At 54.8% G+C, this 15,395-nt stretch overlaps 1 protein-coding gene across 1 annotated transcript in view; it reads right to left on the reverse strand.

Annotated features, from left to right (window-relative positions):
* Positions 1-230: 230 nt before the first annotated feature.
* Positions 231-15,395, reverse strand: part of MFSD2B (major facilitator superfamily domain containing 2B) — an 18,227-nt gene continuing 3,062 nt past the window's right edge. Inside the window, exons 2-14 of the mRNA XM_045286590.1 lie at positions 11,928-12,053; positions 10,683-10,807; positions 10,050-10,173; positions 6,899-6,977; positions 6,685-6,815; positions 3,548-3,638; positions 3,314-3,435; positions 2,849-2,932; positions 2,510-2,590; positions 2,219-2,328; positions 1,895-2,038; positions 1,316-1,492; positions 231-882 (exon numbers count right to left, since the gene is read on the reverse strand). Of these exons, the coding sequence (XP_045142525.1) occupies positions 858-882; positions 1,316-1,492; positions 1,895-2,038; positions 2,219-2,328; positions 2,510-2,590; positions 2,849-2,932; positions 3,314-3,435; positions 3,548-3,638; positions 6,685-6,815; positions 6,899-6,977; positions 10,050-10,173; positions 10,683-10,807; positions 11,928-12,053 (1,419 nt within the window). The 3' untranslated portion in view covers positions 231-857. The remainder of the gene's footprint in view (positions 883-1,315; positions 1,493-1,894; positions 2,039-2,218; positions 2,329-2,509; positions 2,591-2,848; positions 2,933-3,313; positions 3,436-3,547; positions 3,639-6,684; positions 6,816-6,898; positions 6,978-10,049; positions 10,174-10,682; positions 10,808-11,927; positions 12,054-15,395) is intronic.

Here is a 15,395-nt window from a genome sequence, read left to right on the forward strand (position 1 = left end):
GTTCACAATGCCCTGCCCAGGCCCCACCGCACAGGAGCTACCATGGCCTGCCTCCTGGGCCACTCTCGTCTCTGCAGTCTGAGAAAATGCAGTCAGACCCTGGGGACACAGCCAGGCTCAGTGACATCACACACCTTCCACTGTGTAACCAGGAGTTCCCAGGAAGTTACCAAAAGATGCACCCAGCCATACCTGGACAGACACACCAGGTGACTCAAGTATGACAAGAACTCATCTCAGAGAAACGCTTTCATTTGCTTTTGTAAGAATAAACTTCAGTGGAAAGAAAAGGCCTCGGGCGGCTCTGTACTGGCTGTCCAAGTATAGAAAGTGTCCTTCACTTAACTTGAAAGACAGGGAAGGCTGGCGCAGCAGCTTGAGGCCTGCTGCCACGTCCTCACCGCCATCTCTCCTGACCATGTCTCCCTCCACCGGCCAGCGCCAGTATGCCCCCTCTACCCATCCCTTTGGTGTCGGTCAGCCTTTCTTTGTGGACCCTCTGGAGGGCCAGCAGGTCTGTCCATCTGTCCCCTGTCAGACAAGCGCTGCCATCTAAGCAGCTTGCAGGGCCCAGCGCTTCTACAGGGAGCTGGGGTCTAGGGTCAGCGGATGCCGGAAATGGGTCAGGGTCTTGGCCTTATCCGGTGTGGTTTATGGTTGACAGGCAAGACATGGTCAGGCAGGGATCCTCGAGCCCAGGCCAGTCTCAGCAGCAGGAGCCTTCCCAATCCCCTGAAGAAAGACCAGTGGTGTCCCACACCGCTGAGTGGGGCGCTCAGGGTAGAGTAGGAAGGGAGCCTTCAGGTCTTGAAGCTGTTGCTGGCTCTTGCTCTTCCTGCTCTCAGAAGTCTTTGGCTTTAAGCAAGGCTGTAGCTGGTCCTCCTGAGGGAAAGAAGCCCATGGATGTGACAGTGGTGGGTGGTGTCTCCCAGCAACTCTGCACCTGCACAGTCCCTGTGCATCAAGCTACAGCTGTGTCTCTCTAAGACCCAGCAAGCCATCATCCCCTGCCCGCTTTCCCGGCAGTGACAGCAGCATCTTAGGGCTACTCCACTAGAGAGTCTAAGGGAGTGTGGGGGGATGTGCCCTGGGAGCTGCGGAGAACACGCTCAGGGGCCCAGGGAGGGAGCCCCAAAACACCGCCATCCAATGGGGAGTCAACACCAGAAGTCGGAGGGGAAAAAACCCAGGGACCAAAACGTCGCTGAAGCTAAGGACAGGAAATGTCTCCAAAAGCCAGGATTGCTCAACTATGCACCTCTCTGGGGGGTGTGGGGGGTGGCCCTGCTGTGTGTACCACGTGTGGGATGCCCACCTCCGAAGGCTCAGCTGGCGGGAAGGCTCCTGGCGGGGCACCCGTGGGGTGGGGCTGACCAGGAGAATACACAAGCCAGTGAGGATCATGCAAGTGGGCACGGCTCCAATGAGGACCTTGAGGGTCACCACTACATCCTCTGTCTGCACACAGGCTCCGGCCTCATACCCTGCAAACCTGGGGAAACAGTGCCTGCTCGCTCGTCCAAGCCAGATCCTCGCCACGCCTGCCTCTGGCTGGAGAGGTCCCAGATACCCCGCCTCAGGACACCCCAAAACCCAGACACAGCCTAGTGGTAGTGGAGGAGATGGTTGAAGGGATGAACTGGCCCAGGGCAGATAAAACAGTGTGGGAGTTGAGGTGGGGCTCCAGAATTGGGGTACAGCCCCCCCAGTCTAAGTCACGTGCACAGAGAAGCCTAGGGGCGGTGGTCTCCTGCTCTCCAGAGAGCAGAGCTTGGGAGCAGACCTGGGTGACCCCCAGCCGGCCGGAGGGGGCTTTGCTTTTTTATTACCCCACAACTCTTTTGTGACTCTGGGCCCCCCTTCCTTCACTCCCCTCACCCCACCAGGGACTCACTCCAGACTGAGTGTGGAGATGCCCAGAGCCCCGGCGCCGGAGAGCTTGGTGAAGAAGACGTAGGAGGAGTAGAAGATGGTCTCCAGGCCCGGGGCATGCTGGTGCTGCAGCTGGAAGGCATCCACCACGTCCGGCAGCATGGACCTGGGGGAGGGAGGTTGCGAGGCTGGGACCACCGGGCTGGAGCCCTCAGGGCTGAGACTAAGTGGGCCACATCCCCGGCCCACAGAGAGCCAGGGCAATACTTGTGCCCGCATTCCCGCAGCACGAGGCCCTGGGACAAGAGGATGCTGTGGGGCAGGGGGGTGGGAGCTCCCAGCCTACCAGGGCAGCAGCAGGGACACAGCGATGCTCACGCCAGACACGAAGGCCACGACATAGGCCACGGGAGCCGTGGGCACGGCAGCCAACAAGATGGCGAAGGGCACCATCATCTGGGGAGACAGATGCACGAGCTGATCCCTACGCCTATGCCGCTGTGCTCGCCGCAGTGGCCCCCTGCACCCATGCCAGCCCTGCGCGGGGCAAAGTCGCCGGGGAACACAGACCCCCGGGACCCAGGAGGCTCAGGATCCACGATGCCCTGTGCCCAGGCCGTGCTTCCTGGCCACTCACGCAGATCCCGAAGGCCGAGGTCTTCTTCCCAAACCGCTGGAGAATCCACTCCCACAGCGGGGTGCTCAGCACAGCCGACACCTGTGAACAATCCGCCACACGGTTCCTGGCCACGAGCTGCCCGGGCCAGTCAGTGCCCAGCATCTCGGCGCCCGGCTTTGAGATGGCCCTCAAAGCCTGGCGTGAACCTGGGTGGCCCTCTGCTGGGATGCCAGTGACAACCCGGAATGTTCACCTCCAGAGCTCTGGCCACACACGCACGTGTGGCTCCCAGACTTCTCAGTGCTCCCTCCACCCCCGCCCCCCAAGGGGTCTGCCTCACCACTGCAGGCCCCTCACCAAGATGGTCAGCACCAGCCTCTGGACATGGTCCTGGAGCCGCGAGGCGTGTGTACAGAACAGGACCAGGTAGCTCTGCTCCACCTGGAAAGGGGACAGGCAGGTGGGCATGTGCAAGGGCTGGCGGAGCTCCCCTAGTCAATGATAAGCAAGCTCTGGCCACTTCTCTGAGACCCCTTCCCCTCAAAGGGCATTCATCCCAGCAAGACATCACACCATTCCTACCCCACCCACAGCTAGGATCAGGTGGGCCTGACTCAATTTGGGGAAACATGAGAGGAAACCACCCCAGACTCTGCTAGGTTCCTGCCTGCTCCCCTTCAACCCTCCAAGCCTGGCCTTGGTGTCTCTCCATCAGCACCAGCCTTTCTATGCCCCGGTTTCTTCCCCTATTAAAACTCAGGCCTAATCCCGTGCCTACCCCGGAACCCTGCACCTGCACAGGCTCAGCCCAGCCGGAGGTACCTGAATGGCGGCCGAGATGAACAGGAAGGAGATGACCAGCTTCAGGTAGGGCGGGTGTCGGACAGTGAGGCCCAGCCCAGCCAGGAAGCTCAGGCCTTCCCCTGTGGCTGGAGGGGAGGTGTCTGCAACACAGCATGGGGACATCTTGGCTTGGCAGAGTTCCAAACCAAAACCCACCCCAAGAGGAGCCCTGCCCCCAGCTCCTGTAACCAGGCTCCCCTCTGTCCTCCATACCTGGCCGCTCCTTCACGCCCAGGTAGAGCAGGCTGGTGCAAACAGGATAAGTCACAGCCACCAGGGCGGCTGCCACAGAGTACAGACGCATCTGGAGGACAGGACAGACCTGGGGTGGGCAGGGCTCCGACCCATGGGAGCAGAGTGGCCCTCCACCCAAACCCCTGGTCCCAGTCATCCCCAAATCTAAGGACTCAGGATGGTTCATCCCCACATGCCCTTCCGCCTCCTCTGTGTACAGGGGACATCCATGCCTCGGGGCCCAGGGCAGCTGGCTGTCACATCCTCACTCTCAGGTTTTTAAGAAAACCATTTCTGCTGTTGACTTGCGCATGCCAGCCCCTGAGGTTACACAGAGGAGTAAGTGCCCTGTCTACTCACCGTAAGGGACTCAGTCACAACTGTGCTGGAAGATGACTCCAAAGCACAGTTAAAGCCCAGCGTGGGGCATGAGGAGCCCTGGTGGCGAAGGAGTTACCCATTGGGCTGCTAATGGTGAGGTAGGCAGTTCATAATGACCAACTGCTCCATGGGAGAAAGATGAGGCTTTCTGTTCCAGGAGAGAGTTTGTCTTTGAAACCCACGGGGGCAGTTTCTACCCTGCCCTACAGAGTGGCTATGAGTCAGAAGGGACTCTGTAGCAATGAGTTTTGAGTGAGGCATGTGACCCAGGTCAGAAGAAAAGACAGAAATAATGCTGCCTGCCATTCGGGGGAAGGCAGCGGAGTGGCAGTCACCCAGTGCTGGACAGAAGTTGCCTTGGGGTGGGAGTGAGGCATGAGAAGAGAGGGCGAAGGCCAAGCAGAGCCAGTGTCCACAGACCCCTGCACTGAATGGCCTGCTGGCATGGTTTTCAAGACACCCAGGTGGCACAGTGAGTTAGGCCAGCAGTTCAAACCCACAAGCTTCTTCTAATCCCACTGACTGCCTCTAGGGGAGAAAGCAGAGGCTGTCTGCTCCCATAAAGATTCACAGTCTTGTGGAAGCCCTATACAGAGCAGCCGAGAGTCTCCGGCAACCGGATAGCACTGGGTTTGTTTTTTGTTAGTTATTTTATTTGGGTCCCTGTCTTCAAATTCTCAATAATCTTACCATGGAACGCTTGTGTGTGTTTTGTAAGTGGAGTCTGTGGACAGCGGCCCCCTCCCTGAGATGAGCTCTTGATCTCTCGCCCTTCAGCCTCTCGCACCCTAGGCCCTACCTGACCTCCCCCCCTCCTGGATGACCTCCAGACCAGGCCACAAGGTAGTGATCATGTAGATGACCTGCATTCTATAGTCATCCACCTTGAGCAAGACCTGGCTGTGGGTCATGGAAAGGTACCAGGCAGCCTTCCCACCCCCAGCTGGCAGTGCCATGTGCCACTCGGTGGGTGCCTCAGTTATAGGGGACCATTACTACCCTCTTTAAGGTGCCTGGCATGTCTGGAGCTGGGAGGTAGTAATCCCTTGCTTGGGGCCATGGGGCCTGTGGGCAGGGAAGCTCCACTTTCCAACAAACAAACTCACTGCCAATCGCATTGGTCTGAACTCACGGAGACCCTACAGGACACTCTGTAAATGCCCTTGTGGGTTCCTAAGACTGTAACTCTTTATGGGAGTAAAAAAGAAAAAGCCTCATCTTTCTTCTGAGGACTGGCTGCTGGTTTTGAAATGCTGACCCTGCTGTTAGCAGCCTGATTTGTGACTGTTACCCCCCCCCACCTCCTCGGCTAGTCCACAGACTCTGTAGCTGGCCGGGGAGAAAACTCTGGAGCGGCAAACTATTTGCAAGTTGTGATGTCTGCTTCAATGAACCGTAGGACACACGGATGCTTGTGATATTATCTTCATGCCACCCATTCCCAGCGCTTGGCAGGGATCAGAACCCCCGGAGGCCTCATTCAAACAGTACTAGTTCCATGGCCAGAATGTCTGTATCAGGACATCTGGGTGGGGTGCAAGAGTGTGCTGAGTACGTCCCCTCTGATGCCAGGGCGGCTGGCAGAACCACACAGCTTTCTGCCTATTTGTAAATCAAACCTGGGGAGGGGCAGCTTGTGCCAAGTGCTGACCTGCCGACCGTAAGGGCCACCCCACTTCCCGGTCTGTGCTCAGGTCAAGGCTGGACTTGGGAGCCAATGGGGAAAGCCCTAAGATGGGGTTGGGGAGCAATAAAGGGCCACACCAAACATGTCTACCTCAGCCAGCCCTCCACAAGGCCCACTTTGTCCTTCTAAAATGCCACCCTGGCTGTGCTGGGGGGACAGGATGACTAACAGCTGATGCAGAAGTGAGGGGGGGGGTGAGGGGAGGGAAGGTGCGGGTGCAGGGAGAGGCGGTGGGGGGAGGCAGTGAGTGAAGGGATTCCAGAAGAGCTGGACATGAAGGACAGACAGACTATCAAACTCTGCCATCAAGTCAGTGCCGGCTCCCAGTGACTCTAGGGCAGGGTAGAACTGCCCGGTGGGTTTCTGAGACTATAACTTTACACCGGAGTAGAAAGCCCTGTCTTCCTCTGGGGAAGCAGCTGGTGGTTTCAAACCACCCACCTTGCAGACCGCAGCCCGACACTAACCACTGTGTAACCAGGGCACCTCAAAGAGCAGACAGGCTTTGGGAATGGTGGGGTGGGGGGCTGGGAAGGGGATTGCAAGGAGGAAAGGGTGATGATTCACAGGTGTCTGGAGGCTATTGATAGCATTTGCTTCAGGAAAGGGGGCGGGGCAGAGAAGTTGATGGCCCCACTGGCTCAGGGTGCTCACTCTGCGGGGAAAGGACCCACCTGCTCTGAGTGAAGAGGAAAGCTGTGGTCTCCTGGTCACTTCCTCACACGGGATGGGGGCAGGGCTGGAGGGTGGGTGGTAGGAGGGCCTCTGCCCAAACAGTAGACCACCCTGTGGCCTTCTCTGGCTTCCCTGCCACTTGCAGGCCCTACTGCCACCAAGTGCCTGCCCATCTATTATTTTATCCTGAGAGAGGAGGACTTGGGATTGCCCCAGGCGTGGCGGTCCTCCACTCAGTGAGAGGCGTAGGAAAGGAAAGAGAACGCGAAGTGGGCACAGAGCTGGGCCCCCCTGAGGGGTACGACGAGCCCAGAGAGGAAAGGGGTGACCGTGCAGAGTGGTTCTGATGGGGTCCGGTCACCTGGGCACTCACCGCGTTGGGGGAGACGCTACCGGGCCCCGGGAGCACGGCCTCTTCACACCTGTGGGGTGCGTGGGCGCCGGACACGACGAGTCCGTGGACAGTGGCTCCCATCAGGGTCCCCGCCATCTCCATAGTCATCCCTGGGGACACAGCAGCCACCGATGTCCACGCCGCAGGATCCCAAGGCCCACTTCCTCTCCAGTTCTGACCCGCCCACACTCACGGTATGCGGTGGCCGAGTCCCTCTCCTTGGGGCTGGGGGTCAGGAACATGGTGAGCACCGTGTAAGGGACCTGGAAGCACTGCGGTGGGCGAGGCAGGGCTTAGGATGGTCCCACCACATAGGCGCCCCCCCACCCCACCCAGGGTGCTCCAGCTTGAGAAGATTGGGGCTCTAGCTGCCCTGTCCACTCTGGGTCCCCCAGCAAGAGGAACTGGCTGAAGAATGGCAGAGGACAGAGTCCAGAGTAGGGACTAGCAGTCTTCCTGCCACTGTGTGCAGGTGAGAGCAGCTTGTTCTTCCTGACCGCCTACCGCTCTCCACGCCCCAGTACCCACTGGCCAGCAGTGGCTTTCAAGTCCAGGTGCGTGGTGGGTGTTATAAATGGAGTTATGTTTCCCCCAAATATGTGTTATAAATCTCTCTGCCTGTAGTTATAATCTCACTTGGGAATGGGTAGCCTTTGTTTTGGGTTACTGAGAGGATTCGTGTGGGTGTATCTTGAGATGTCAAACACACGGAGATCTCCATGGAACCCAAGCAATAGGAGCATCAACTAAGTCCACGTGTAAGAAGCACACCAAGCCTGTGTGATCCAAGGATTGTAAATAATCTACTCCAAGTCAGAAGGCGGGAATGGTATCAGAGTTCTAATTGTGAACACCTGGTTTGCTCTGGATGACAGTGGAAGCCCACAATCCATTTGCAGGGTCCACACCTGGATGAAGCCTCAGGTGAATCCCCTCTGACCATAGTACAGGGATGTGAATAGCCTTGCTGGCAGACTGAGAGCATTGTAAAGTCGATTATGCTAGATGTAGTTAGGTTAAAATGTCATCACTTGATATCCCTTTTGGCCCATTTTAAAGTTCTTTCAGTTAAAAAAAAAAGCGAAGGGGACATACAGGTGGATTAAGCCTCCAGTGAGTCTCTTGACCATAGACCAGGGATGTGAGCGGCCTTGCTGTCATGCAGAGAGCATTGGAAAGTGGATGATTGCAGATGCAGTGAGGTTAAATTTTAACTCCTTTTCATTTATTCTCCCTTTGGACCCATTTTAAATTTGTTCTGGTTTTTAATATTTTCTTTCTGATTGTGATTTTTCTCTGTGTTACTTAAAACAATTTTTGGGGGGGGTATGTTTTTCTGTGTGCGGGATCCAGGATAGGTAGATCTATAGACAGTAACTGGATTAATGGTTCCTTGGGGCATGACAGGGGAGGTTGAGGGGAAATGGGGAGCTAATAACAAGGAGTACAAGAATGAAGAAAATGTTCTCAAATTGATTGTGGTGATGACTGGACAATTCTTAATATGGTTGGATTATTGGATTGTATGATATGTGAATTATATGCCAATAAAACTGTTCAAAGCAAAAAAGAAGAAGAAGCAGGAGCTGAAGAGACCTTCCCCAAGAGCTGACCGAGAAAACCTTGCTCTGGAACCACCACCCTGAATTCAGGCGTCTAGCCCCCAAAATAGATTTGATTGTTAAAGCCCCTCCATGTGGAGGCATTTCTGTAATAGCAGCACTAACTACCTAAAACACGATGTGGTACCAGGAATGCGAGGTGTGCTCTACCAGACACTAACATGTGAGCGTGGTTTGGAATCGGGAATGTTTTAAGGTGCTGAGCAGCAAAAGCCTAGGTTACCGTGATGAGACGGTTGGTAGAATTATAGACAATTCAAACCCTCATTTCTGGTGAGCATTTAGAAGGAAATGAGGAGGGACAGTCTCGTCTTAGTGAATGCATATGAGACCAGCATCAAAAAGTTGCTAGAATGTAGACTTTTAATGTGTTTAAGGTGAGCCTTTAAAAGGCAATGCTGGACAGGTGAAAATCACAGAAATGCTCCGTAGAAAGTAGACCGTGTAAGTGATGAACTTGGATTTCTGGTCGATGAGATCGCTAAGCAAGATCTTAAAGGTGTCCTGTGACTTCTTGCCACTGACAGTCAAAGGTCAGAAGAAAAGGATGCACTTAAAGATGAACTGTGCCGAACGAGTGAATTGATGATATGTAAAGTACATGACAACAAAACAATGAACTGTGCAAAACGCAAACCAACTGGGAAGATTTTTAAATTTCTGTGTACAAACTAAGGACACACAGCATTTTCACCACAGACATGGCTACACACTTTTAAAAAGAGACGAAGCCTGTGACTGATGATCTAACCAAGGACCACAGCAGAAAACGTCCCCCTAGACTGAAAGAGGCAGAAGAGGAAAGGAAAGGAGGGAGGGAAGGGAGGAAGAACGCTGCCATCTCTCGGACTTCTTCAGGCAGGGAACTGTGTCTACTTGTTGCCCCAAGAAAAGGCTCGGGCTTCCTGGAGTGGTTCAGCAGCACTGTTGGAAAGAGATGGTCTGGGCTGCAGAGAGGGCACCCAGCCTCCCTCCTGGGTTCCAGAGATCTTCACCAGGGTTAAGAGTAGGAAGTTGCCATTAAAGGGCGAGAGGGTACAGAGGAGGTGGGGACAACTGCTCAAAGTCGAGTCAGGCTGCCATGCCTAAGGGGCGGAAGAACCAACTTGCTCGGAGCCAGGAAGTGGGGTCACCATTGATGGGCTGGTAGAATAAGAGTGTCCCAAGTTGAGGGAGCAGAGTTGCTACCCAAGCTCCTGCCCTGGGAGGCAGAGCTGAAGCTGGGAGCTGAGAGATCCTGAGACTTCCTTCAGAGGGTGTGGCCAACATCCAGCGATGGTCCCAAAGGACACAGTTACGTATTTTCAATCTTGGAGAGCAAATGTAAATTGTTCTGGGACTTTCTTGGAGCCCATGCTCCCTTCTTGTCCTCTAATTCCTCCCACGGTGGTGGAAATGTTTACTTTGTACCTGTCCCACCTTGGGACTCTGAAGACAGACAACTCGTTTTCTAGGTTTTATAGGTTCTCTGATGAAGAAGAGTCTGGCCTAAAGTCTCACTCATATTGGATTTATATATTTCAGAGTTGGTTTAAGCCCCTGAGGACCCAGGAAGCTGAATTGGGAGAGACAAGGACCTTCCCCCAGTGCCGAGAAAGCCCTCCCAGAGAGCCAGCACTCTGAATTGGGGCGTCGAGCCACTCAAACGGAGAAAAACAATACCAGGTGTGGTAGTTCGGTTCAAGCAGCCCTAGATCACCGAGGCAGCAAGTGACTACTCACCGTGGCCAGGGCCTGGAACAGGCAGTAGAAGGTCATGTACCAGAGACCGCGGAGGGTGGTGAAGGGGGGCAGGAACCAGAGGAAGAAGTAGGCCAAGGCGATGAAAGGTGTACACCCCAGCACCCTGCAGAAGCATAGGGAGAGGGTGCACCCCTCAGCACTGGGACACGAGGCTGTCAAGGGCAGGAACTGGAGTACCCTCGCCCCTTTCGGGCACAAACCACTCTGCCCTTGGAGGAGCCCTGGGCTTGGGCTCTCAGAGTGAGAGTCCGTGGGCACAGGGAGAAGTGAGGGGCAGCTCTGGGTGGGAGATCGCATGGAATGGCAGGCAATGGAGGGAGCCATTCACTGCTGGCTCTTGTGTTCTTGGTCCTCTTTTGAGGACCCTGAAAGACAAGCCCGTTGCAGCTCTTCTGAGACCTCCCCTGACTTCCCAGCCAACCTGGTGGCACTGTGAACCAGGGTTTGGAGGCTCTGCCAAGCCCTGTGCTGCCTCGAGAGGGAGAGTCCGCAAGAGAGTCTCTGATCCCCTCTCAAGTCTCCAGTCTCGGCCACTAACGATCCTTGGGGCTTGGCACTAGGAAACAGGGCTGGGACAGATGTGGGGACCTGAGGGCCAGGGTGGCTGCTCACCAGGGCATGAGTCGTCCAGACCCTGTCCTCCTGCTTCTGTCGATGAAGAACCCAGCCACAGGGTCGGCAGCTGCCCCAGACACCTTCCCTCCAAACAAGACAAGTGACACCTGGGCAGCAGGGATCTGAAATGGACCAGGGAGGGGACAGAGGAGAGCGGGGTGTGGAAGCCCATCTGTCCGCTGGAAGGAAGCCTCCAGGTGCAGGGCCACTGGGCTTCCCTGGCAGGACCCTAACGCAGGAGGCTACACCTTTGGAGAGGATATGTGGGGCCCACCCAGGAGGTGGCTCAGACCCAAACAGATGTATCTAGGCTGACAGTCAGAGTAGACTTGGTGTTTCACAAGGAAAACATTGTATTGACTGAAGCACACTCCTTATTAGGGACATTCTAACTACAGAAAAACAGCAGCCAAGCTTACATGAAACCTCACCACCCAGAGACAACCACCAGAAGCATTTGGTCATCCTGGCAATGCATTTCGGATTCATCATTTTACACCAATGGAATTGTATTAGTGTCATTAAAAATAAAACAAAACATACATCTTATTGAGGGGGCGGAGAATGCTTCTCTCTTTCTCCCCACCATTCCCCCCCACCTGTAGCCAACCCTATCTGGGTATTTTTCCATAATGCTCTGCTTAGGTTTCTATCAGACAGACAGACATGCACACAGAAACACAGAATGTGTCTTTGCTTTGTTTAAAAGGGATCAGTGTATATGCTGTTCTCTAGAACTCGCTTTCCTCCCTTGAAACGCATCATTTGAGCAGGTAGAGAGCCGATTCTTTTGAATGGCTGCCTAATCGCCCATTATCTGGATATAACAAAAGCAAAAACAAGCCCAAACCATTGTCCTTAAGTCCGTTCTGACACAGTGTGACCCTACAGGACAGAGTAGAACTGCCCCTGGGGGGGTTTCCGAAGCTGTCATGTTGATGGAAGCAGATAGCCTCCTTTTTCCCCCTTGGGGTAGCTGGTGGATTCAAACCACTGACCTTTCAATTAGCAGCTGAGCCCTCACCAGGGCTCCTTAGGTGGATGTAGTCCAGGGCTGTTCCCCATTTCCCCATTACAGAGCCTCAGGGCACCTCCTTAAGGAGGCTACCCTAGACAGCCATTGGCTTTCTGGCAGGCTTGGGTCAGCGATGCTATCTATCAAGGATGATGACCGACACATGGTGGGGGAAGGTGGAAGAACCAGTCAGGGAGCAGACCGCCCTGGGCTGGGCCCCTCTTTACCTGTGCTACGTCGAGCAGGAAAAGCTGCAGGTAGAAGGCAATGGCACTGGAAGCCACCTGGTTGGGGACTCCACCAATGCCATAGCACAGCTTGGTACAGAATGAGAGGCGGCCGGCTCTGCCATCCTGGGGGAGACACGGAAGCTAGGTCCCCACCCTCGGGCACGCAGCAGCTCCCGCAACCCTGGGACTCCCCCAAGCATCCTGGGGCGGCGTCCCCATGACATGTCCTGCCCCCTCTCGGTCCTGCTTTGCCCTGACTTATTCTCAAGGGACGTTAGCAGGGAGAAGAGAAATCCTTCACCATGACCTCCTAAACCTTACCAAGGGGAAGTTCTTCCTGACATTTCCCCCTGACGCTTCCCTCTGTGGCTTACTGCAATTTTCAGGGTCAGCAAGAATGCACCAGTGGTCAGGAGGCCTGGGCTGGTGCCCTTTCTTTGCCACTCAGCCCTGCACGTGGCCGTGAACAAGGCACTTTCTCTCGTCAAACCTTGCTTAGAGGCCACTTGCTCGGGTTGTTATGATGAGCCAATGGGGCAGAGGCTCGGAGAACTGGGCGGTAAAAAGTTCCAGAGTTTTGCACACCCCTTGTAGGGCCCCTGGCAGCTGGAAATCATACCTGGGGAGAGTATTTACACCTGGAGGCAGCGAACACAGCACATCTCTCTCTGCTGAGCCCTGGCTGTGGGCCAGGTTCCTGCTGAACAATGTTTGGAACTCCCCAACTAGATGTCACTCTAGTCCCACGTCTGTCCAGCAAACTCCAGTTACTGTTAGGTGCCATAGTGACCCCAGGCACAACAGAACGACATACTGCCCGGTCCCGCACCATCCTCACAATGGTTCCTCCGCCTGAGCCCACGGTGGCTGCCACTGTCAATGAGCAGCAACCTCCAGCCTTGGATATTTGAAGACCTAACTCACAGCCCCCAGAGATGGCTGGCAGGCATCTCAGTGTAGCGGGGCCAAGATACCGCTCCGGACTTCCGTTCCATCGCCTGAGCCAATTCCTAACCTGCTCTCCCCAGGGCATCAAATCTTGGATGGCTCTTTCCCACAGTGCGAGCCTTCAAAGACCCTTCTGTGTTTCTATGCTCCTGCTTTACCATCCAGCAGCCCGCGTGATCTTTTAATAATACAAATCAGACTGTGTCTTCTCTCTGCTTAAAATCCTTCAACAGCTTCCCTTGGCAGTTTCAATGATGTCTGCTGATTGGCCCCACTCCTTTCCCACCTCACTTAGCTCTTCTCCAGCCACAGTAACTCACTCACTCACTCACTCACGCTGCGGTTGAGTCGATGCCAGCTCATTGCAATCCTACAGGACAGGGCAGAACTGCTCCTGGGGGCTTCTGAGACTGCAACTCTTCATGGGAGCAGAAAGCCTCCTCTTTCTCCTTTAGAGTGGACTGGTGGCTTAGAACTGCCGACCTGATGGTAACCAGCCCACAATGCCACCTGAGCTCCTCATCCTAGCCATGGGGACCACATTCCTATGCCTCAAACTCCTCTTCCTCAGCCTGTTGCTGCCTCCGAGCCTTGGTACATCCCTGTCCTCCTGCCTGGGAGGCGCTTCCTTTTCATTCAGATCTCAGCTTGAATGCCACCTCCTTGGCGAGGCCTTCCCTGACCACCCAGATCTGCCTCCCATCAAACTTCTGCCTCACCTGGCCAGAAAGTCTCCGAGAGCACAAGCCACCACTGTTTTATTCACCGCGATGTCCCCACTTGCTAATGCTTGGCATAGGGTAGGTATTTGTTGAAGGACCAAATGGCCAAGAAGACTGTGTAGTAGTTATCTCTTCTGAAGATGCTGGGAGTCCCTCTCTCTCAACTGCCTGTTGGGGGTCGGCGGGGGCGTGGAAAGGCCGGCCAGCCATACTCACTGTGCTATATCTTACAGGATGCCCACTGGGCCCTTTTGAAGGGAAGGTTTTCCAAGATAAGGGTTTATCACATCCTCGGCATACTCTCCGGCCCTAGGAGAAGCCCACACTCCGGGCAGGATGTGGTCTCTTTTTGTGAAATATGTATGCACATTAGTTCAGCTTCTCGGCTTCCAGAGAAGCTGAACTTTCAGATCAGGAAGAACCCACCCTGATAGCCCTCCCCACTCCCAGAACCAGACTCGTGTTTCTCTCAGAATGTGTCCAGCAAGTTTCTAGCACATAGAAGGCTTTCATAAGATAGAAAAAGACATTTCAGCTGACAGTAAGGACACAACCGTAAAGTCTTGACCATTTCACCTGCTGAGTGATATATTATTTTATAGTCAGACAAGCTTGGGTGCACATCTGGTTTCAGCCGTGTCTAGACCTAGGCTACCTGACCTCAAGTCCCGGAACTTGTTTCCTCACCTGTGAAACGGGAACAAGGTATGAGGGAGCTTAAAAAAGTTCATGGAAGGACACCGTTTCAACCACATGTGGGCGCCTCCCTCATCCAGATAACATGTCTGCATCTCTTTGAAGACTTAATAAAAGTTCTCTTTTAAGAAAAAGTTCACAGAAAAAATCCATTTTTCCATGAGCATTTTGAACCCCCCTCGTACATTATTCTCAGGGGGTTGTAATGGGAGCTGGCACTTCACTCTGTTGTCATTAACCGCCCCCACCCCCTCCCCCACATTTCAATGGGCAGTGAACTTTCCTAAGAGCTTCTTGTCTCCTGTCCTTTGTGTGTGTGTGTGTGTGTGTGTAGGGGGAAAGTGGGGGTGGGGGGTACAGCTCTTTGCTCTGAGGTGTCTGAGAGGACACACTGAGTCGAGAGGGGGCATCAGGAGGGTGACCAAGGGAAGTCACAAAAAAGTGAGTTCTGCAAGGTCGAGAGTTGGAAGCCACCAGCTTTTCTGCAGGAGAACGCAGGACTTTCTACTCCTGTTCTCCCCAGTCCCATGCAGCAGTCGGCATCGACTCCATGGCGGAGAGCTTGCTTGGGCTTTGGTGCCACACAGGCAGCCCAGGGTTCTTCCGTTCCCTCCCTGGCAGGGACCCTTTCCAAACGATCCCCATGTGGAAATCATACAGAGGATCCCCATCCATACAGAGAACGCCCAAAGTTGAAGAGGCTCTGCCTACCCGCCATCCTCACCCCTGAACCTGGAGAAGTCTCCTTTCGGAGAGAGACTGGCGCTGGAGCTAAGGCAGGGTTTCAGGGAGACCAAGGCCCAGCCACCAGCCTGGAGACTGGGCCTGGGAGGAGGCAGCTTCCTCGCCGACCCTGGAAAGTTTGCCACTCAGGCCGCAGAGCCAGTCAAGAGGACAGGGAGCAGACAAGAGCCCTGCTAGCCTGTCAGCAGACCAGAGACTGGCCATGGTTCCACCTGACCGCAGGAATCCGGCCGGTAACCTCCCTTGCCGAGCTTGGTTGGGGAGGACTCAGTTTCCCCACTCTCACCTGGGGCTGAGAGGCTCAGAGAGGCTTTCGAAGGCTCTTGATCAGCCTCAGCTTGTCCACTCCCAGGAA

The sequence above is a fragment of the Echinops telfairi genome, unplaced genomic scaffold (assembly GCF_000313985.2).
Source record: "Echinops telfairi isolate 266 unplaced genomic scaffold, ASM31398v2 ScPeMD7_9;HRSCAF=40, whole genome shotgun sequence".
NCBI classification, from domain to species: Eukaryota; Metazoa; Chordata; class Mammalia; order Afrosoricida; family Tenrecidae; genus Echinops; species Echinops telfairi.